Source organism: Amblyomma maculatum, chromosome 6 (genome assembly GCF_055883805.1).
Source record: "Amblyomma maculatum isolate TAMU_Amacu chromosome 6, ASM5588380v1, whole genome shotgun sequence".
In the NCBI taxonomy this organism is placed as follows: Eukaryota; Metazoa; Arthropoda; class Arachnida; order Ixodida; family Ixodidae; genus Amblyomma; species Amblyomma maculatum.
In genome coordinates this window covers 4,668,522-4,690,582 of record NC_139349.1, presented here as the reverse complement: position 1 = coordinate 4,690,582, position 22,061 = coordinate 4,668,522, and the positions used below count along the sequence as shown (strand labels likewise).

Sequence of the window (22,061 nt, the reverse complement as noted above, 5' to 3'; positions counted from 1 at the left end):
AAAGGTTGCCCTTGCATACATTTGCTCGTACCTTGTTCATTTGTATTTCTGTTGTTTCCTCTGCAATTAGCTTCTGGAACATACCGTGCAGAAGAGCACAGAGTCAAGGTCCGTTGAATGACTATATCTGCCACAGAAGGTATTACTGGTTTTCCCCCAGCTGTTGTGGCCGCAAGTTTACAAACCAGGAATGTTGTATTGCTGCTAAGTGCTGAAAATTTCGCCTACGTTCAAGAGGCCAAAAGGTAGTAAACTAGAGAGCTTTATACCATAGCGCCCCCTTGGTAGCCGACTTTCACAATCATAGTAATCTCAAGTTTAGAAGCACTATGACAGCTCCCATGCTTGCTATCTATGCTTGCTTAGCGTATGGGATTGACGCTCCTATTTTCAGCTCTGTGACACAGCACGCTTACATGTATTTAAAATGGATATTTTTTTTTTTTCACAAATGCGGTGGCAGACGGTTTCATTGGGGTCTGAAGTCAGCTGAAAAGCGCATCGTCAAGGTATCTTGCTCGGAACCGACAGCTTATTTCTGGGCTTCATTTATTTATTTCCTCAAAGGTCTCGGTTGAGACATTACATGAGGGAGTGGACGGTATCTGGCAAACAATGGTAAAAAATGTTAAGATGAAAGGTTGGCGACGCTCCGCTTGAATTCTAGTGGGTTGATGATAATGGCAACTTCGGTGGGCAGGTCATTCCAGTCTCGTGCAGTACGCTGAAAAAATGACTGCTGAAATGTCACAGTATGGGCTTGTAGGAGATACACTGCGTTACTGTGGCTGAACCGGGCGATGCGGTGGGCTCTTTTTATGTAGGGGTTATCAAGAGGCAAAGAATGGAAAAATTTATGAAAAAGGTTAAGACGTGCTATCTTACGGCGCGAGGCCGGGGGGGGGGGGGGGGGGGGGGGGCAAGTTGATTCGAGCTTTTAGTGCTGAGATGCTTGAGTGGTAGGAATAATTTGATAGAATGAATCGTGTTGCGCGGTTCTGAACCATTTCGAGGGCGTTAGTAAGATTAACGTGGTGCGGATCAAAAATAGCGTTAGCATACTCAAGCTTGGGACGCACAAAGGTTTGAAAAGCAAGCTGTTTAATAGGGGGAGGAGCGAGTGAAAGGTTACGGCGTAAATAACCTAGAGCACAATTAGCAGAATTTATTATGTGATTAATATGACAGGTCCAAGTTAGGTCACGCGAAATATGCACACCAAGATATTTGAATGATTCAGATGTTCCAATCTGCAGGTTAGTAATATTATAATTAGGCGCTACGTAATTACGACGACGGTGAATGGACATTAACACGGTTTTAGAAATATTTAATGACATGAGCCATGTTTTACACCAGTCCTGTATGAGAATAAGGTCAGTTTGTAATGCGAGATGGCGGTGGAGTTAGTAATGCTTCGGTAAACGACACAGTCATCGGCAAAGAGTCGGATATGAGAAGAAATGTTACTCGGTAGGTCATTAATATATATCAAGAAAAGGAGGGGCCCGAGTTCCGTTCCTTGAGGTACCCCTGAGAGCACAGGTGTTAAGGATGAAGAGTGTGAATTGGCATATACGAACTGCTGACGGTTAGAAAAACTCTCGAATCCAGTTCAGAACACATGGACGAATATTAAGGCGCGATAACTTTAGTAAGAGACGACCATGGGGAACCTTATCGAACGCTTTTTCGAAGTCTAAAAACGCTGCATCAGTCGGGATATTACGATCAAGGTTTAAATGTAAGTCGTGCAGGAAGAGTGCCAGTTGGGTGTCACAGGAATGATTATTGCGAAAACCATGCTGGCTTGAGTGAAAAAAATGAACGGACGATAGGAAGGTAGCAATATGCGAGTATAAAACATGCTCCATTATTTTACAAGAAACGCTTGTTATGGAAATCGGGCGGTAGTTACTCGGCGATGATCGGCTTCTTTTCTTGAAGACCGGGATGACCTTGCCCACCTGCCAGTCGCGTGGAATCGAACCGGTGTTCAGGGATTCCTGGAATATGAGCGATAAGAACAGGCTACACGTATGTTTAGTATTTTTTAGCACTTTGGCGTTGATACCGTCCACTCCAGTAGATGGCGAGTTCTTCAGTGACTCAATTACCTTGACTATGCCGACGGGATGAAATGTGATATTTTGCATGAGCGGGTGCCTAAAATATGGTGGATCTGGAAGATTGTCAAGGGGTTCATTAGTAAAGACCGAACTGAATACTGTGTTAAGAACATCTGCAACCTCAGTGTCGGGAATAGGAGATCCAGAGCTACTGTTAGGTGAAATCTCATTACATTAATTAGGGCTAATGGTTTTCCAAAATCGTTTTGGGTTAGTCTGCAGCATAGATGGTAAAGTAGTAGAAAAAAACTTCCGTTTAGTCTGAGCGGTTAACTTGTCGTATTCTTTTGCGACAGCATGATACTTCTGCCATGTGGAAGAAGAGTTAGACAGCTTGGCCGGGAACAGGCGTTTTTTCTTATTATTGAGTCGTTTGAGTGATACATTAAACCATGGTGATGTTATTCTTTCTGATATAGTAATGGTTGGAATGTAAAGACTTATAAGCCGATGCATCTCTGTTTTGAAAAGTAACCAGTTTGACTCGAGAGAATGTAGTGGAAAGTGAGCAGCGAAGATGTCGAAGTAATCTGATAATTCACGGTTCATACTGGCATTGTCTCCTTTATCATAAAGCGTAAGTGTTTTTTTATTTTTTGTTTCTTTAGTACGTTGCAATAAAAAGAAGTATGTATCATCAACTGATCGCTGAGACCGCGCAACAAGGTGATAGGAGTAAAATTATCAGGATGCGTTGTTAATACGAGATCTAGAACGTTGGACGAGAGTGGTCAGTAACGCGTGTGGGATCAGTGACGAGTTGAGTTAAGCCAAAAGTCATGCACGTGTTTAAAAAATCGCTAGCCGGGTTGCTTTTCGTTAATGTAGCGGCGGGATTAGACCAATCTATTGTGGGAAAATTAGAATCACCGAAGAGAAGGATAGGGCTAAGTGGATATGTTTTAGTTAACACATTTAAGGCATCATGAAATAAGGGGGTGAAAGAACTGTGAGCATTAGGAGGGCGGTAACAAATACCAATGAGGATGGGCGGATGTGTAGTAGTGCATCGAAGCCAAATCATTTCCAGTTGTGAAGGGAGGTTAACAAATGAACAATGCAGATCCCGTTTAGTGGCGAGAAATACACCACCACCGCGCGAGTTATCGGGTCTATCCTTCCGGAATATCTCAAAATCTGGGAGAAATGGAAGAATCTCAGAATCGTGAACTGATGCGTTAAGCCATGTTTCAGTTAGTAGTAAGATATCGCATGAAGATGAACCTATTAAACTGCACAATGAATCGCGCTTGGGAACAACACTTCGAATGTTAGCAAGCAGAAATGATAAAGAGTGACGATTCGGCGAACCGGGTTCACAATTTGGTTTTAATGGTAACTACAAGCTGTCCTCAACGACATGGTTCGAAACATGTTCGAAATGGTACGTTTTTTCACTTGTGACAAGCTTTTCATTTCGCAACTTGTATTTCAGTTTTCGAGCCTTTCCAAACTCGATGAGGCGTTTCTGGGCAAGGCGCGTGCTGGGAGAAAGATCTTGAGCAACCGCATATCCTGTGTCTTTGAATTTCCTAGCGGAAGACAGGACTTGCTCTTTGTCTTTAAAGTGAGCAAATCTCACAATTATAGGTCTGCACCTACCAGTTTGGAAAGTCCCAAGGCGATGTGCACGCTCAATGTCGCGTGGCTCTAACTGGATCTCTAAATACTGATTAATGTGTGCAATGATATTTTCAGAATCTGACCACGTTTCTTTATCTTTATCTTCAAGGCTGTAGAAAACAAGGTTGTTTCGTCTGGACAGATTTTCTGCATCATTTACCCGGGCAGACAGAGCATTTATCTGCCCCGTGTTCTCAGTGCTGATTCCATGCAGTTCTTTCAATTCAGTCTGCATGTCATCAATACTAACACATGCTGTCTCAATTTTATCTAGTCGCGCCTTAATCTCGCAAAACGTTTTATCATGATCAACTAGTTTCATTTCAATCGACTTTAGCTGCGCTAGCATTGCTGTCTGCCCAGTTTGAATTTCCTTCAAAGCATCAAGAATCTCATTGTTAGGGCCGGGGTTAGATTCTATATCACCAGCTACCATAAGAAGTTTTAACAACATATGCGCACAGTCATACATGATGGACCGGAAACGCCGTGGGCTCGGCAGCACCAAGAGTGCATGGTAGCTACTTGGCTTAGCGTAAAGGCAATAAGGTTTCATTACCTGCACCAAGAAGCGTAGAACGTTAGCACGGGCCATCTCTGGCGTGCTGCCGAGCCCACTGAAGGGCGCGCCGCTCCGAGCTGCCTTTTTAGCACAAGTCCACGCATGCGCAGGATGTACAGGGATGGTTCCGGCGTTCAGGCGGCTCAGGGAAAGCCATGATGCTTGAAGATATGGTCCGTGGCCGTGTAGAAATAGCGCGGACCGGGATGCGTTGTCGATGGGCTGGCCATCCGTAGCCGAGAAAGGCTCAACCGTGTGAAGTCCGGAAAGCAGGGCCCGCTTGCACAAAACAATCTTAAGACTGTCTTAGCTAAGTCCAGACTTAACTGGAGTCTAAAGAATAGGCCACTAGCATGGACGCTTAAGACTGGAGTCAAGACTGGGCTTGGATAAGTCGCTTGTATGATTACGACTCTAGTGCTGTCTTGGTTAAGACACAAGGACGCCAGGTGTCTAAGTAGAGAAATTAGGGAAATACAGGGATGCGCTGGCACTGTCCCTGCTGTAAGATGTACACATTCCGTCAAATTTGCGTTGTGTAAAATCCGTGCCATTACTTTTTGCGGCTTAAGATTGTGTTACGAGGAAAAATGCCCCAAGTGGTTGCTGAGGCCGTTCTGGGAAGCCACTCTGGTGAACATGAACCCGAAGCGTTCGACGTTCGGAACACGAGCCGTCTTAAATAAGCTTGATCTTTCTAAAGACACCATTTAAGTCTGGACTTAGCTCAGACTTTATCGTGCAAGCCGGCCCAGGAGTGTTGCGTCAGGACTGGAGTTGACGACGGATGCTAGGCACGGGACCCGGGGGCTCGAACACTCCAGCAGCTGCGAGCTCGAGAGTCCGAGGAACTGCACCAAGAAGCGTAGAACGTTAGCACGGGCCATCTCTGGCGTGCTGCCGAGCCCACACGCTTGGTTTACAGCACGGTGGTTTACAGCAACCAAGATGGGGCTTTGCATGCGGCGAAAAAGCAAAAAAAGAAGGTCGTTGTCGAAGTTACGCCAAAATAAGACACTTTATTTTATTTTCCCTTTTGCCCATTTGTGCGAAAACAAAGAAAAAAAACAACGCTTTAATTTTACATTCACTGACGCACAAAACTAGGCAGCCAACCGCGGAAGCGATACTAATAGGTTTCTCAAAAGCTACCGGTTAGAATGTGAGGAAAACAATTGAAGGAGAACCCATATGAGAAGTGAATTCTTTTGGTGAGAATAGCGAGTTTTCACTAACATACGAGATTTTCTCGCCATTGTGCTTTTTTGTATTTGTGAGTGAGTGAGTATTGAGAAAGTAAGTGAGCAATCGAGTGAGAAAGTATTGGGATTAGTGAATCAGTGAAAAATCGAGGGTGAATGAGTTAATGGGAGAGTGAATAAGCGAGTGAGTGACGTAAAGAGTGAGTGCAGAAAAACGCAGTTGCTACACGAAGAGAATGGCGAGTTTCCTTCAATGAGGAGATAAAACGACCATTAAAAATCTAACCTACGACGATGCTCTCAGTCGCTGACGCGCAAACACACAAAAGTTCCCATTTAGAATATGGGGAGTGTAGTGGTGCAGATATAGCCATGTTTCAGTAAAACCCGGCGCACTAATAGCTGTTTATTTACATGGCGCCTGTATCCGACAATATATTTTAAACATGAATTCTCCTTGCTTGTCGCGCCACGAGCCGTGTGTGTTCATTTTCTAGTTGGAAGACAATTGCCTGTCAGGTTGGTTTGTCTTGTGCATCAAAGGAAAAGCCCCAACATTCAAGCTTTCAAAACAGAGCTTCAGCCATCTCGTAGAAGTGTTGAAATCTTCCTGCGGTGGCGAGTGGCAAGAATCCTTTCGAGCTTCGTCGATCAGTGATGGCAAGCTAACCACACACTAGCTGCAATACAGAGCTTTCAAGCTTCTTTAGCGAGTGACTCCCGCATAAGACGAAAAAAAAAAAAAACGATTGCGAGGCGGAAAGGAACTAAACATTTCTTGTGTCCTGAGTAAACCGCGTTTTCTTAGCGAATTGACTCGCTGTCTCGGCCTGTATTGTCAGCGCCGACTGAAGTGACAAACGGAGGCCCGTGTCAGAAGCGCGACGAATTCGAAGTTGTCAAGCGCTCTAGAACCTTTCCTTTATAGTTCGAAGGTGTCATCCATAGTAGGCTCTTTCCACCGGCTCCTGCCTTGACAAGCGTGCGCATTTTCACCCTTCTCTCTGCCTCGTGCACAGCGCGACACGCTCTGAAATCTGATGCGCTTTTCCTGATTATCTGTAGCGCCGTTCGCAGTAGCGGCGTGCGTAGGATAATTAGTTTGCTTACCGGAATGGTATTGATTTTTTTGCAGCAATTTTTCCAGCCCTGCTTTCACTCGAAACGTGCAGTCCCCACCCTCTTCGCGGATGATACATACCCCGTTTTTCTTTTCTTTTTTTTTTTTTTTAAATGCCGTTTCGATGCGTAGGCGTAGCGATAACTTTGTGAAATTTTTCAACTTCGGCTCAGAACGCTATTAGCCCCGCGCTTGCAGTGACTAGAATCACAATGAGAAGGAACACTTTTTTTTCTGCGTGCTAAAACACACGTCCTCTTTTGGCATATGACATAACACATGATGGAAAATGCTCAGTGTTAGCTATTGTCATCTTACATATTGAACTATGCGCTTGTGCCCCTCTCTGTGTTCTTATTTCGTTTTGTTGCGGTTTGTTCCCAGTGCCTATATAGTTATGGATTTAGATAGGGGATTTGCCTGCACTATCCTTATATATATCTGCAGTCTGAGCTTCTGCTGCATTGATTATATTTGTGAAGTGATCTTTGAGGCTAGGCCCCCCAAAAATTGTAGCTTTTGATTTTGGTTTTGTTTGTGACAAGTACTAACCAGAATACATTCTAGCAAGCATTAATATCAGGTGTCTAAGTGCAAAAACCTCCAGATTATGCCAAAGAGCGTAAATCAATTTGCTATGCAAGTAAACCAGTTCCATACTTTATAAATGAGTTACAAGCGCCTTTACGAGGAAACAAACGGCAAGATAAGCATTAGTACAATCAACAAGTGCAAGCACGACTTCGTCTCCCCGAGCACTTAACTTTTCCCCAGGGGCTGTGGTCGCCTAATGAGATCTTGCTGGGCAGAGTCAGTAGAGCATCACAACCCTTGCTACATAGTTTTTGTTTGTTTTACATAATTTTACTTGAGTTTTTTCCTCCGAAAAAGCGCGAGTAAGAAACCGCGCTCTTCCTTGAGAATGGTTTGTCTTCCGCTTCCCCAAAGACGGTTAATGAGGTTCCCGCCACATTCGCTGCTGCTTCTTATAAAACTAGAAAAGAAAACCTGAGCAGCAAGACACAAAAGTGACTCTTCACAGAAGTGAGGAGGTTCCCGGTCCCTGTTGGGCTGCCTAAATAACGGTTCTTCTAGGAATTCCCGGTCTTGGTCTATCGGAAGAGCGCGTTTCTCAAAGCCTATAGAATCTGCTGCGCTTACCTTTGCCTGACCATGGAGCGGAGTGTGCACTGTGCTGAAAAGACCGAAATACGAAATGATAGGAGCAAAAACTTGCGAGATCATTGCAGAAACTGCAGTGAGAGAATGCGAACACATCAGCACACGGACGTTGGTGGCTCTATAGTTGACGCCTTTCTACATCTACTTACCAACATGGCATGAATCAACAATTTTTGTCTCATGATCCATGAGTTACATGACACGTGAATTACATGACTCCAGACTTTGATGACACAAGACAAGTGGCTGAGGGCACGTTGATCATACAGCCCTTCTTTATACAGTGACTTACAACTCTCATCCGGTCATTCACTGATGGCGTCACTTGGTGATGACGTCACGAGGGGCAAACTTACGGTGACGCATTTTGCGGACACATTCGGCTCCAATATAGCATATTAATCATTTCGCATCAACAGAGAGGCAGCGCCACTGCGCCGTTCCGCTTCCATCGTCTTTCGGAAGACCCTCGGCGATTTTTTGACACACATCACATAGTCGAAAAACGTCCCTCGTACCCGCTTTGAAGCTTCAAGCATTAGTTAGCACCAATTATATACTCCTATTTAAAGTTAGCAAGTTCCCTTCTTGCATACCTACAGATACATTGTCACAGTTTCACTCAAGACACACGCACAGGGAAGATATGAAATGAAACTAGCAGGATGAACCACTAACTTTCAAGTACCGTGGAGTGAAGCTGCAAGCGCTATTGCTTTTTTTTTTTTTTTTTTTTTTTTTGCCCCTCTTACTTGTTCTGTGGGTGATTCATTGTCGACTTAATAACAGATTTGTAATTATGAGAATTTTGGCATTATAACGAAAAAATAACTGCCTTTTAGATTGTAGACAAGAGCCTGCCGTATGAACAGATGAGGTGGAATGCATTCTGCGGGATTGAGCCGAAAGACAGAAAACTTCTTGTTTCAATATTGTGTTTTTCAAAGATGTGACCATTAGGCGCATAAAAACTACATGGGGTAATTCTGCGACTTTGTCTTCTTGCAGAGTTTAAGTCCGCCGAAGATAGTTATGAGCTTTGTCAAGTTTACTTGCTATAATTCTCTGTGTTCAGAGTCGATTCGAATTGTTTGCAAAATAGTTTGGCATAGTATGTTTGAGACGTCTCCTATTGTTCCTTCTTCCTTGAACAAGTTTAATGTAAAAGAGAGGAGTCGGCTTCGAGCCGGTGCATCAGAGCGAGGATGCTGGACAATTTTACCTGCGCCATCATGTCTTTTTTTCTTCTTTTTTTTCGCCGTCATTCGGTAGTTCGTGATATTTCTCCATTTGCACATGAAGCTCCAAGGAGGAGTCACGCGATTTCCCAAGGGTTTAAAAGCCTCAGCCGAGCGACGTGCATGTCTTGGGATTTTCTAAAGCGGTGACTGTGTGCCTATTGGAAAGATATAAATGCAAGCTAGCTCTTTGAACGGGTCTGTAATAGTGGGCGAGCTGCTTCTAGGAAACACCATGCTTGCAGATAGATGTTTACTGCAATACAAAGCCTCGAACACGTAAGAGATATATTCGTCGTCAGTCGAAGCGTTGCTCACAACGGCCCTGAAATCCCAGCGCGCGTGACCAGCCGAATATTTTCTTCAGTGAGAAGAGAAATAATAGTGTTTGCTGGTAGGTGATGATGATAATTTCGCGCTTTTATCTCTCTCTTTTATTGAGGGACAGGGGGCTTGCAAAGGAAGGCTTCATATCAAAAGAGAAATATTAGGTAATATAAAAAATGATTTGAGGAGCAATGGCATAAAACAAAATTAAAAAAAAATTATGATACACTGAAGTTCCGCCTTGAAGAGTACTTATTACCCGACCGCGCTGTGACTTTGTCTGTGGCTATCGCTCGCAGAATTGTTTCGGTGTGCATTCTTTTACGTGTTCATCTAATCATTATTCACTAATTTTGTAGTTTTGTTATCTCATGCGTACTTAATAGCATGCAGTCATAAGGTGGCAGATTATGTAGGGACCACTTGGAATAGGTAGAAACCCCGCTTTAACTAATCTGCAGGGGCGTGCTTAAGTTGTATAGGCAGTGGTCTAGGTAGAGCTTATGACTCATGATTCAAGGATTGAGAGTTATATCACTAGCTCACCCTCTATAATATGCCTGTCAACTTGGTCCTATCATATGATCTCGTGACGTCACACGACCTTTCCACTAATCAGTACGCGACTTACAAAAGGCACAATGTGTTAATCAGTGTCATGGCGTTGCATTAGCTTATCACTCATGACGATATCCTTGGTATAAGTATGAAGTCCAGTAGGGGATGTTGGGAAGAAGTGATGCAATACTGGTACAAATCTAGACAACAGATTTAGAAAGAGGAGAGGGGGGGGGGGTGCATTGAGATATTAAGGGGTATATATCAGAAAAATGCAATTCTGTAAGATACGTTCTGTAAGCTAGCAGGCTTTGTCAGCACGTTTATGGATGAAGCGCCGATAGAAAGAGCAAGTTTTCCAAAACCCCTTGAGATCGTTTACCTCTTTGGGCTATGTGAAACAGTGAACGATTTTAGCCTACTGCGGGTCGCACCTGACCCCATCGTGTCTGAGCCAGTACAACGATTTGGCGTTGAGCGAAGCGGCTGTTCTTACAGTTCTGCAGAAGGTTCGTTATTCGATGTACTCAATAACAACGGTTAAACCAGTTCTCTGTTTGCCAAAGATCATTTCAAAAAGAACAAACCACCCAGATAACGCATACAAACTTATGAGCTCAGCCCACGCAAACGCCTATTAAATTTTTTTTTCAAAAGTGGCATGAAGATTGCAAAATCTGAATGGCATCATAATAAATTTACACAGCCTGTTAGACATTGAAAAGACCTGCTTCTTTTAACTTAAAAGCGACCGCACTCCTCAAGTCAATAATTGCACCTTTGAAGCAATGGCGTAGAAAAGTCACGAGGCTTCACCTGGTTGGCATTTAACACGATAGCACCCTTCTACATGTTTATGACCTCATGTCTCAAAACGCGGGACTGGCTCTTGCAGGTGGTAGTTGCCAAGAGACAGACACCGGGACACCTCATCTCCCCCCCCCCCCCCACACACACACACACATACACAACCCGTCCCTTTTCAAACATTTTAAACCTCTAAAAGGTACGAGCATGTCTGTGGTATTTTATATGGTCAGCCACGGAATAATCGAATGTGAGCTGGCCATCCAGTGATTATTTTTATTTCCCTCATAGAATCAACTGACGTGTGATTAGTCGGCAGGTTGTTTGACGCCATAAAACCGAAAGGTATGGACGGGTTGGTCTGAGACGGAACAACTCGAGCAATCTCTTTTAAACGGATGTATGAGATGGGAATCGAGCGCACTGAAAACATTTCTCCCCTCACCAAGAGCTCGGATGACTTGAGCAATCACGAATGTGCTTCTGTAAGGCGGCCGGGAGAGTCACTTATCTGAAGTCAAAGGTATTATTTTCTCAATAAGCTAGAAACCTTCGCCTGAAGAAAATGTCAACGGCTGGAGGACAACCCTTATACACTAAGGCACTAAAAAAGTAACCGCAGCATAACAAATGATTCAGAAACAAGCGCTAATGTCTGAGTCTTTTATTTACATTGGCCATAATCACATAGCATGGTGCAGAAATGAACGCTCTCGTGTTCAAACCACATGAATCTCACTGATCGTCTGTCTGTTCTTTATTTTTTCTTTGTCGAGAGGATGCGTGGGAGTGTGCCAGTTTATCCATATTAAGCAATACATCTGATAAGTAGGAAGCCGAACTGATGCCCACATGGAATCAACACGCGGAAGAGAGTAGACATACTTCTTTTGAGTGTCTTGAGGCCACTGTGATCTCAGCAAAATCGCTATGTGTCGCCTTTCGTTCCCGTGAGGATGATTACGGTAGGCCAGCAGACTTGTTCAATAATTATGAGACGTTCTTGTGATGAGGCACTGCATAGCATTTCTGAATGGGTTAGGCAGTCCCGGTATTTATTATATGATGCCTAAACGAAGCTACATTTGGGGATGGTTGATCTCGGGAAAATCCAACACGTTTACATCTATACGCTTCAAAAGAAGCTTCCCTAAAGTACGGCTGCATTTGGTTGGTGGGTATGAATGTTTTGGTCATAGATAGGAACTGAGATTCGCTCAATTCACGCGACGTATATTGGAATAGAAAATAGTGTCACTAAGCACAGCTACTGGCCTAGAAGCGCCTTTTTTTTAAATCAGACGAGGTTTGCTTAAATGATTAAGACTGGAAGGGACGGCACAGCCCTTGGTCATTAATTCGGCGTAGTGGGCCACCAGCAAACTCTTCGTTACCTAGTCAGAAGAAGATTCCGGCACAGCGTGGAGGCGTCCAAATTCAAGCTTCAGGAAACACCTGGAACTATTAAGGCGGACATTGCTTGAAGGAGTGTGTCTTCAAGACACAAAACGCTCGGGGATCCTAAAGTGAGTCTTCACTGAGGGATTACAGAAGGCTTGGGCTTTATAGAGTTCCTCCGCCACAAAAGTAGAGAATCGCACTGCACTGTTGCAAAAAGTCACTACGTAAAATAAAGCTGGGATAGAACCAGGAAGCTTCATGGATACTGTAGTGGGCGAGGGCGTAGTCAGGAGGGTGTTTCGGTGAGAGAATATCCCCTAAAATTTTCCAAGTGCTGCATCCCTCGTCCCAGTTCCTTCTGGTATTTTGGCATCCCCTTTTGTTTCGACTCGTGGCGTTTAACCCCCCCCCCCCCCCCTCCCTGAAAAATATTTCTGGCTACACCACTGGTTGTAGGAATGTATCCAGCGAACACTGTGTATATATAAAAAAATACCAAATAGAACCGAGCAATCTCCTCTACGCACGCAACATTGTTGCGCGATGAAAATTGAACTGCACATCTTTTCGCGACTGAAGATTTTAAATCCAAAATCGTCACCCAAACTGTGGCACCGGTGGCACGAAGGCCATAGCGCAAAAGGCACGAACACTACACTGTGGTTCGTTAATATGGCTATGTGCAAAGAACTGGGAATATCGATTATTATTTGACTACACTTCGGCCGGCTTCAGGCGCTGGCCACCCAATGAGAATGAATAACTGGTGCTATACCGGGCACTGTGAGTTCCTTGCTTTTGATTTTTTTCCTACGCTGCGCTTTAATCTGTTAATTTCTTAATTTCTTTATTCTTTATTTCTTAATTAATTTCTTTTTGTTAGTATTATAACTATTTCTGTGTCATATCATTTGTTCTTCTGTACTGTTTTGATTTTTTCATAAACTGATTGTCACGCTTTACTTTTTGCCTGTTTTCTTATATTTTCTATATATATGGCACTGTATAGAATTTTTCGCCCCCTTACACAATGCCTAATGGGCCTGTAAGGTATTTCGAATAAATAAATTAATTACGATGAGGAGCAGAAGTGCTGTAGAGAGGAGTCAAGTTATGGTCAGAGGCAGTAGAGTTTGGTGTGGTTTTAGCCCTATTTTTTTGTTACCAGATATACATCGGTAGTGCGTGACTATATATCCCTAACTAGAAGAACTGAACCTTGCTATGCACGTATCCCCATTTATTATCGTGGTAACAATGAAGAGTACAGGATACGAAAGCACTTGCTTTGCTCAAGGGCATGCACCATGGCTACTAACAGTCGGACCTTCGCGTCTAGCTATGATCGTGCGATAGTATTTTAGCGTGTTGTGTGTGATTAATTATGAATATGAAAGGGCTGGCGCTGATGCTTGAATTGCGTGCATTGCCTCTTTACCTCCGCTTCGGGTGATACGCATGGTAAAATTGATATGAAAATACGATCACCCCCGTCCACTCAATGTTGATCGAGGGCGGTAGTCGGGCGCTGGCATGCAGCCTTGTTATTACAATACTGCCTGTCTAATGACAGTGTTGTTAAGGTGTAACAGGCAAGGAAAACAGCAAACATATCCGGTATGATATACGTCGTCGTATAAGGCGTGTAACTTCTATGTGGCACAGAACAAATGATACGGCCTAAATCTTTCCTGAACTATATTACAGCAATTGGAACACAAAATGGCAAAAAAAGCACTTCTTGAAACGCCGTCCATACACAATGCATTTCTAATACTAAGTGTTCCATTTTGTTTTCATCCTTGGCCTCTCATTAAAATTTTATCATAGCTGTACAATGTTTGAAGGGCAATTTAAAATATATTATCCTGACTAATAAACACATTTAAGTGCAGTAGAAACAAAGTTCATGCCTAGGTTCTTCTTTCGTAGACCAAATTACAGCTGAAATGACAGAGGTAGATTATGGCACTAGGATTTGCAGGAAGTGATGTAGCAGAAAGAGGGTAAAGTATGCTAAAAATAGTTTCGCAGCATTCACTGACCGTCAATGTGACAGCCATAGAACAGTAAAGTAAACATTTTGCACAAATAAAAAATTACTAGTTCTGAGCTCACTGTTTTCCCTTGTCTTGAGAGAATAAATTCAATTGCTGCGTCGAGTTACTCTTTGTTACTGCCTTGCTAGGAGTGGATTATAACGGTAGTGACTAGCGGATGTAATGTAGATGCGTTCTTACAAAGCGATAAAGCATATTGCTCCTAATCAATGCACCTGTTTAAGAAACCGTATTTAGAAAGAGCTCCGCTTTCTGATAATGATGCTAAAACAATATCATGCAGCTGCGATGAATTTCAATGCCACGCCTAGGCACTGAGCAGAAATTCCGCTTGTTTGTACAGATTATATAGTATAAATACCTCATTCTAATCCTTGTTCTCTAAATATGTGGGAGTAGACATTTTTTTTGTTCACCCCAAGGACCCAAATAGAGCTCGAGTAGGGTTTTTGCATGTTCATTATTATTTATGTCGTAGCTTGTGAAGCTACTCTCGGACAAAAACCTAGAAGTGGTCTTTTAATCGGCGATTAGTGCCTCGAACGTAACGCTAAGTTCCTGAAACTGCCTCACTATTTCTTGGTGCCCGCAGCGACCGATTCATTCCTGCACTTTTTAGTCTTACACGGCCCTTACTATTTAAGTAGTTGTTAGTTGAGAACGCCGGGTATGTGACATGTGATGTAATGAATATCAAATACTTTGTTTGTAGCTCTTAAAGACTAACTACAATTGCAATAAAAATAATGTCAGAATGGCAAATATAGGGTGCAGTTGCCGAGAAAGCCGAGCAGCCTCCAACCTATTGTTCAGAACTATTTGAAAACTCTCTGTCGAGAAGTACAGGTAGATGCATCATCGAACAAGCGGTTCTAAATATAAGCCCTTCTAGCAAACACGGTTGTGAACGTCGTAAAGGCAACGTTCTTTGCACCCAAAAAGGGAAAGATGAGTTAAGTTTAAGAATAAAGCTCATGGCACCATGATGGCGGACGGCGAGCGAGAAGAATGGCGATAAGATTAAGCAGAAATGAGCGCATCAGATTAAATAATATATATACGTGTCGGCGCCAAGCTTGCAGAACGTTCCTGCATCCCGAGGTGTCAGCTTGCTGATCAAGGAGCTGCGCTTAGAAATTCACAGCAGGGTGTGAGTGTCATTAAAACGCCGTTAAGCTGGCGCCCGGTTGAAGCCCTGCGGCAGCTGTCTTGTCGGCGACTGCAATTCTCCTTTCCTTTTTCTCGGTTTCATGGACAGAGCCACATGAAAAAGGCTGCACGTTCTAGTCCCGTTCAGCGGGACAGCACAATGCAGGTTGGGCCAGCGAGATTGGTGAGAAACAAAAAAACTCTCACAGCATGAATGTTGCCGCAAAATTTCTTCCCTCATTTTTCTTTTATTTAGCACCGTAACATGGTGCTTGGAGGGCAGTGAAAACAGCTTGCAAGTATTTGAAGTGTACTAGGCCCTGCTTACAATGAAGCCAGCAACGGCGTCTTCCCGATTAAACCTACACAAGTTTCTTGTAATAGCATTTCAAAGACAGCTTCGTCTGTAAAAGAGTTTTTGTGATAAAGAATTGAGCAGGATCAGTCGCACATTGGCGAAGGCAGTATACTGGGTGCTTCATGGAGCCCGCCAAGAATTTTTGAAAATAAGCTTTTTGTGTTAAAAGGCCATGATTGCGGTACAGTAAGACAATGTTAGCTTGACGTTGGAGCTCAGGCGCATAATGTTAACTAGGTAGCCAGATAACTCATTTCTTTTACTTTCGAGCTATAGCAGACACGCGCTTTTGCACTTATATATTTTGGTGGTGAGTGATAAAGCCGTGCCAGTTTTTTAGAATCACGAAAACGTATACACCTGTCGCGCTGTGGCTGTACAAACTTGGACCATTTACGTTCACTCCAAAATCGCATACCAGGGGCGCGTGCTCGACGTCGTCCGTCGAAGTGCATCCTTCCTTCGAGCCATGCGACTTTCTGTGCCAAAGGTGGAACTTCGGGTTCATGAATGGCTTTACGGCAACGTCTGTATGACAGATTAGGCCCCACAATTGAGTAGCAAAGCAAACAAAAATAAAAAGAGATGAAAGGGTGAACTAAAGCGACGTTGGAATAAGCACAATAGGTTATGCGCATGGAACACCATCCTATTGCATGCATTCGAGTACAAAGCAGTGCATAAGGTAGAAGTAACGCGGTAGTTGGAATTACAGGGGAGCCCTTTAGCAGTTCACTTTTAGCGAACTATAAATGTAAACGAACGACTATGAATATTAAATAGGTGCAGTTCGTGCGACAGATTAGGGAACTAATGTTTAATCTTTGTTTTCTATAATTAGCCCGGCTTAAAGAAGGTGGCATAGTAGGGAGTATCACAGCGTTTTTACAACTCAATATGTCTAACAGTGTCCTCTAGAAACCTGCTGGGGCCCTTTGTTCGTGAATTATTAGGGTGTACGAGGCAGCGGAGGTGGCTCAGCTACACAGCCAGTAGCAAGCCCGTGCATTTTATTTTCCTCCTTCGTACAGTCGCAAGAACAACAAGTGGTTTCCATAATAACTGAGTAGATTGAGTAGCTCTTTTCCCTTGGTGACTTGTAAGGTGCGACTTGAATGCTGCTCATCGCCTGTTGCACAAGATGTGTATATTTTTACGCGGGCTTGTGTCGTAGTGCCACCTGTAAGTTTCTGTAGAGGCAGAGTTGGAGATGAGCAAGTTGAAACATTGATCAAATGTTTGAACTTACAACCGTAGAATGTCACTCCATGTTAAAAGACCAAGTGGTTGAAATTTCAAATCCCTCTACTACGGTAACTTTCACAGTCAGGGTAGCTTTGTGAAGTTGCTTTTATAGCGTTTAGGCTATAGCGTTTAAGCTATAAACCAAGCAGTGTAAAATAGTATATATGTTAGCAAAAACAATAAATTCTGTGAAAAGCAAGGTTGTTTATTATTTTGGCGAAGAGAACAATATAATAAAAAAAGGGCAGAAGCACTGAAAAGAAACAAAAATTGAGCTACACGGGATGAGAGCACGATTTCTAGATAGTGCAATTCCTCTGAAACAACGAGCTTTATTTGCCTTTTCTCGTGCCAAATAGGCGAAATTTCAAAAGTAACAACAAATAACTGTACGCAAAGGTCAAGGGCTCATTTTCTACTCCTTGTGGAATTGCTATCAAAATAATCAATTATAGTAACAGTTTTATTAAGATTTTATCAGGTGTTGAAACGCCGTCCATCAGAAGCTGTGTGCGTACCGTCGTTGTGCGGGGCTAGAACGAGTTGTGGCCAGGGCAAAATATGTAGGTAGTCAATGGAGGCAACCATGCATGCTTGGAGTCCTTCCTTCACCTCTATGCATTGCGCTTTCGTGTGTTCTGTCAAGTTTTCGTGGTTATGTCGCTAGCCGAATCCTTCTAGCGACAATGTGCTGTTTCCATTCGAAGATCTGTAAATCTCCTCAGTATTTTTCTTGCATGTAAAATTTAAGCTTCGCGAGAACTCAGCTTTATTTTTCTCTTCACCGTGCAAAGTGCTGAAAATATGTAGGGGAGCTGGTCAAAGAAGAGTTTCTAGTTTTAATTTACATGCAAGTACTGCCTTGAACCCCAGTTACTCGTTCCAGAGTTGAGGTAAGCTCTTTTATTTTTTTTTTCAAGATTGTATAAAACTTTACGAGTGTAAGAGTAGTAGCTGAATGCGCTAATTGACAGAAATAATGTATTTAACATTATATTAAGGAAAAACATTACAAGTGTTTGAAAATGACAGTGCTTGGATCAGAATTATCTGCTCAAGACAGAAATTCTAGTGAAAACGGGCACACAAAAGTCTAAGGCCAGTAGCACGCTCATATACTTTGTCGGCATGGGTGCGCTAGAACATGGAAAGGTGCGACTACCTACAAGTATTGCAGTTCGGGTGATCTTTCTACCTTCGCCGTTGCCTCTGGCGTCATCACTATTCCTTCGTTTTTTTGTTTTGTTTTTTGAATCTTGCTAAGTTTATTTTTCTCAGCACAGGTTTATGCAGTGTTTTCTATCTTGCATTTTGTATTTAACTTTACGCTAGAGCTTTTAACCTGAACAGCTTCTTTTTCTGCGGTCGATAATTGCTCATGTATTGTGGAACTGATGGCCCCTCGTGGGAAGACGAAGAGACCGAAGTGCGTTGGTGACCGCAGGCTCCCTAATCAGCTGTTGCTGCTTCTCTACTTTCATCCACGACAATATTCTGAAATAAGGGCATTTCCTGTTACATGATCGGCGAGACTTTAACTTTGAGATTTGATATCTGGAAGCTTGTATGAAAGAAGATGTTTGGTTTTATGTTTTGTTCGCAATTTTATGTTCATGTTACTTTTAATATCAATTTGATTCATATATTTGATCGGTTTACTCAACAACTGGCAGTAGAAGTCACCAGGGGCGCCACCCGGACTTCATACTTTTGTTACAATTTTTTTCATCAAGCATATGAATAACAACAGGCCCACCATTCAGCCTTGTTTCGGTACTTTTCTTCAACTGTGGAGGAGAAAAGGAGGGCGGAAGGCAAGGAATTCTTCTAATACTCTTTGTTCTACTTCTTCTACTTTGGGCTCTTTCCTTTTATGTCAACCTCCGAGCAATCGTGCCAACGTGTGCGTCATTAACCACTTGCCGTGGGCGTCCAGCCCCTGTCCTATGAAGTTCTCTCATGTTTGCGCCTTTTTTTTTTTTTGTCTGGTTTATCCTTTTGAATATGAATTACTAACAGGCCCACCATTCCGCCTTGATTCAGTATATTGAGAACGTAGAAAAAAAAAAATGTCTCGCAAGTGACTATAATCTATCTAAGCTTAACCGTACTGAAATGTTGCTAGCAAAGCTATATTGGCTGTATTAGATGTGTGCAGCAAAGGTTTCTAACATATGGTTTTGTATATTGAACAGTGGAGTAATGTTAAGTAGTATAGCTCGCTGATGCACCTGTTAAGTTTCTTCCTAAATAGCCAGGTATAGAGCCTTGCCAGACAGAGCATGGTTTTGCTCATGTCCGCTTAGCTCACCTACAAAGTCGAGCGCTCACGGTAAGAGAATAACTAACAAGCATTTTGTTTTCTTTCTTGCATTCTCTTAATTCCATTACAATCACGTTGCCAAATATTATAAACATTTCAACTCATTGGGTTGTCTTTGGCGGTGCTCTTTGTCGGGCGGTGAATTCCCCTTACAAATAAAATCCCAAACTGCGAACTGGCGGAGGATAAAGAGAAAAATATTGAAGTACTAAAGGAAGCATAGTGCAGTTACGATGCTTTTCATCGCCAATCTCACGGCGCTTGTTGCCATCTCAGTAGTGACGCCAGTGCTATGAAATTCTCATATCTAACGCGGTTTGACATGGTGCTCTAAAAAGTGGGTGATTATACTGTAGCGGCAACCTGATCCCTTGGTTATAAATGCTTCAGTTTTGATGTCAGTAGCTTGTTTATTTGGCTTTGGTTTTCTTCCCTGCTATATATGTTTAGTCATACATTCTACTTATTATGCTATGACAGGGGCTGGATTTTCGTTTGGTACTAGCAGAAATATTTGCACTCAGGCGTTCCAGCTACGCGTTGTAGGGCGATGCAGCACCGGGAAACTTAATGAACCTCTCCTTATTAGCTTCAAAAGTTACGCAAATAGTTGACGAAAGTCACTAACGCCAACAGAAAACAGAAACGGGAATTCTCTTAGATAATTAGGATCTTTAGTATTACTGAATAAGGCTTGCCGGTCCTCCATCCTCATCATCAGCCTGACTATACCCACTGCAGGGCGAAGGCCTCTCCCATATTTCTCCACTTAACCCGGTTCTGAGCTAACTGCATCCACTTGACCCCTGCGAACTTCTTAACCTCATCCGCCCACCTAACTTTCTGCCGTCCCCTGCTACGCTTTCCTTCCCTTGGAATCCAGTTTGTTAACCTAAGCGACCATCGGTTATCCTCTCTTATGACTAGCAGCTTACCGGTATCGCTCAAGAGGAAAGTATACAACAGTTGCATCTTACCTGTACTCACCTATGGGGCTGAAACGTGGAGGCTAACCAAGAGAGTTCTACTTAAGTTGAGGACAACCCAGAGGGCTATGGAACGAAAAATGGTAGGGGTATCATTAAGAGATAGAAAGCGTGCAGAGTGGGTTAGATCAAGTTACCGACATTCTAGTGGAAATTAAGAAGAAGAAATGGACATGGGTAGGACATGTAGTGCCGGTCTTCCAAAGCCCTGTCAAATTCTTTCTCTGATTTTAGTCGGCTTGTTTTCATTCCGGGAGCACTGAGAAACCATTATGTTTTCGGGTCGCAAAACTATGCCTGAGAAGGTATCTTGCATCTTAAATATACTTTACAGCTTCTGGGCTATTAGCTCTTTTATTGAGACCACACGGCTTTTCGCATTAGGTTGACCCAGGATCATTGAGTGTAAACTGGCCCTTCTTAGCCCTCAGGATCCAATGCTTCATCACTGTTCTGCATAAAATCCGTAATTAATGTCATATGTACTCCTCTGGATGCAAAATAATACAATTGTAGCTTGCATGAAATATCTTTAAGGAAAATATTCCTTCTGCAAAAAAACGCCAGAACTATTGTCACCTCGCCATGTCGTGATAAGGGTTCCTCTGCGGGAAGGCGAGAGCCGTGTATAAATACACTGTGCTAGCGCGGCAGCTGAAGGTATGCGGCGTCGTTTCGTTTTCTTTTTCTTTTTTTTTTTAAATAATCCTATGATGGAGAGCAGCGCCTATACGAAAAGAGCTTACTGTAAGGCGTACGAGGTTTCTTATTTTTTTTTCTTTAATAAGCCGAAGCCAGGAATCGAGATTATATTGTAACGGCAACACAGTCTTTGATAAAAAACCTTTGATAAAAAAAAAAAGGTGCTCTCTGTCTCATAGAAACCCATATGAAGAAAATCTTGTCTCAAAAGAAAAATCAACCAAACCTTGCTCATGTGCGGGTAAAAATGAGTCAAATCCACCTGCGGGAGCCTTCCTTGTCAGCGCGAGCCTCATAGCGTGTGGACAGCTCCAAGCGTTTTTTCACTGATTATTTCTTCAGGGTTACTTTTTCATCTATTGTGTAGGATAGGAGATAGATCATCAGGAGATCTCAACCCCGAAGACGATAGTAAAAAAAGGTTTCTTAGCCCGTTCGCCGGGGGAAGAAAGAATGTGGCTTGGCTGCATTCAAGTTTAAGGTTTACAGCTATGCTACTTGCTATTAATTGCCTTTAAATGCATTATTCATAAAAAAAAAAATGAGACGCGGACATCAAACGAAGGAACTAGAGGTTGTCTTGTTTTTCAGTCAGTATTTAAACAGTGGAGTAAGTAACTACAGTTAGCAAGTTAGGTCAAGGTCCGTTATCCCTGTTATCGTCATCGGAAGCGTCGCTGTCTCCCCGAACTTGAATAGTCTGCGTGGTGGAAACACCGAAAAAAAAAAAAAAAAAATGTCACTACCTCTTCTGGTTCCGCTGTTTCCACCAATGAGATGCATCGAGGTCGGGGAGATAGCAACCCTTTTGATAACGACGAAAACTTGGAGTAGGACCCAGGTGAAAAAACAACAACAATTGTTTCAATAATTCCGGGCAAGCGCGAACATAATGCGTCCGGTTTCATTCGCGTCAGAAGTGCATTTCATTTCTAAAATATTGGCTTAAGTTGAACGACGCTATCAATATATTTGTACCCCGCGGTTGCGCACTTCCTGCATGAATGCGTAGTTGATGACTGAGTCGAATGCTTTCTCGGAATGAAGGGAGGTTATATGCCTGATCGCTTTTTTACCTTTAACAAGTTT

General features: G+C 42.9%; 1 protein-coding gene across 1 annotated transcript; it reads right to left on the bottom strand.

Moving 5' to 3' along the window:
- Positions 1-561: 561 nt before the first annotated feature.
- Positions 562-5,201, bottom strand: LOC146184960 (uncharacterized). Its single transcript, XM_084605849.1, has 4 exons — positions 5,118-5,201; positions 4,223-4,593; positions 1,919-2,031; positions 562-831 (listed from the first exon to the last, which is right to left on the bottom strand). The coding sequence occupies exons 1-4, from the start codon at positions 5,199-5,201 to the stop codon at positions 629-631; spliced, it is 771 nt and encodes a 256-aa protein (XP_084461975.1). The 3' UTR covers positions 562-628.
- Between the last annotated feature and the right edge of the window lie 16,860 nt (positions 5,202-22,061).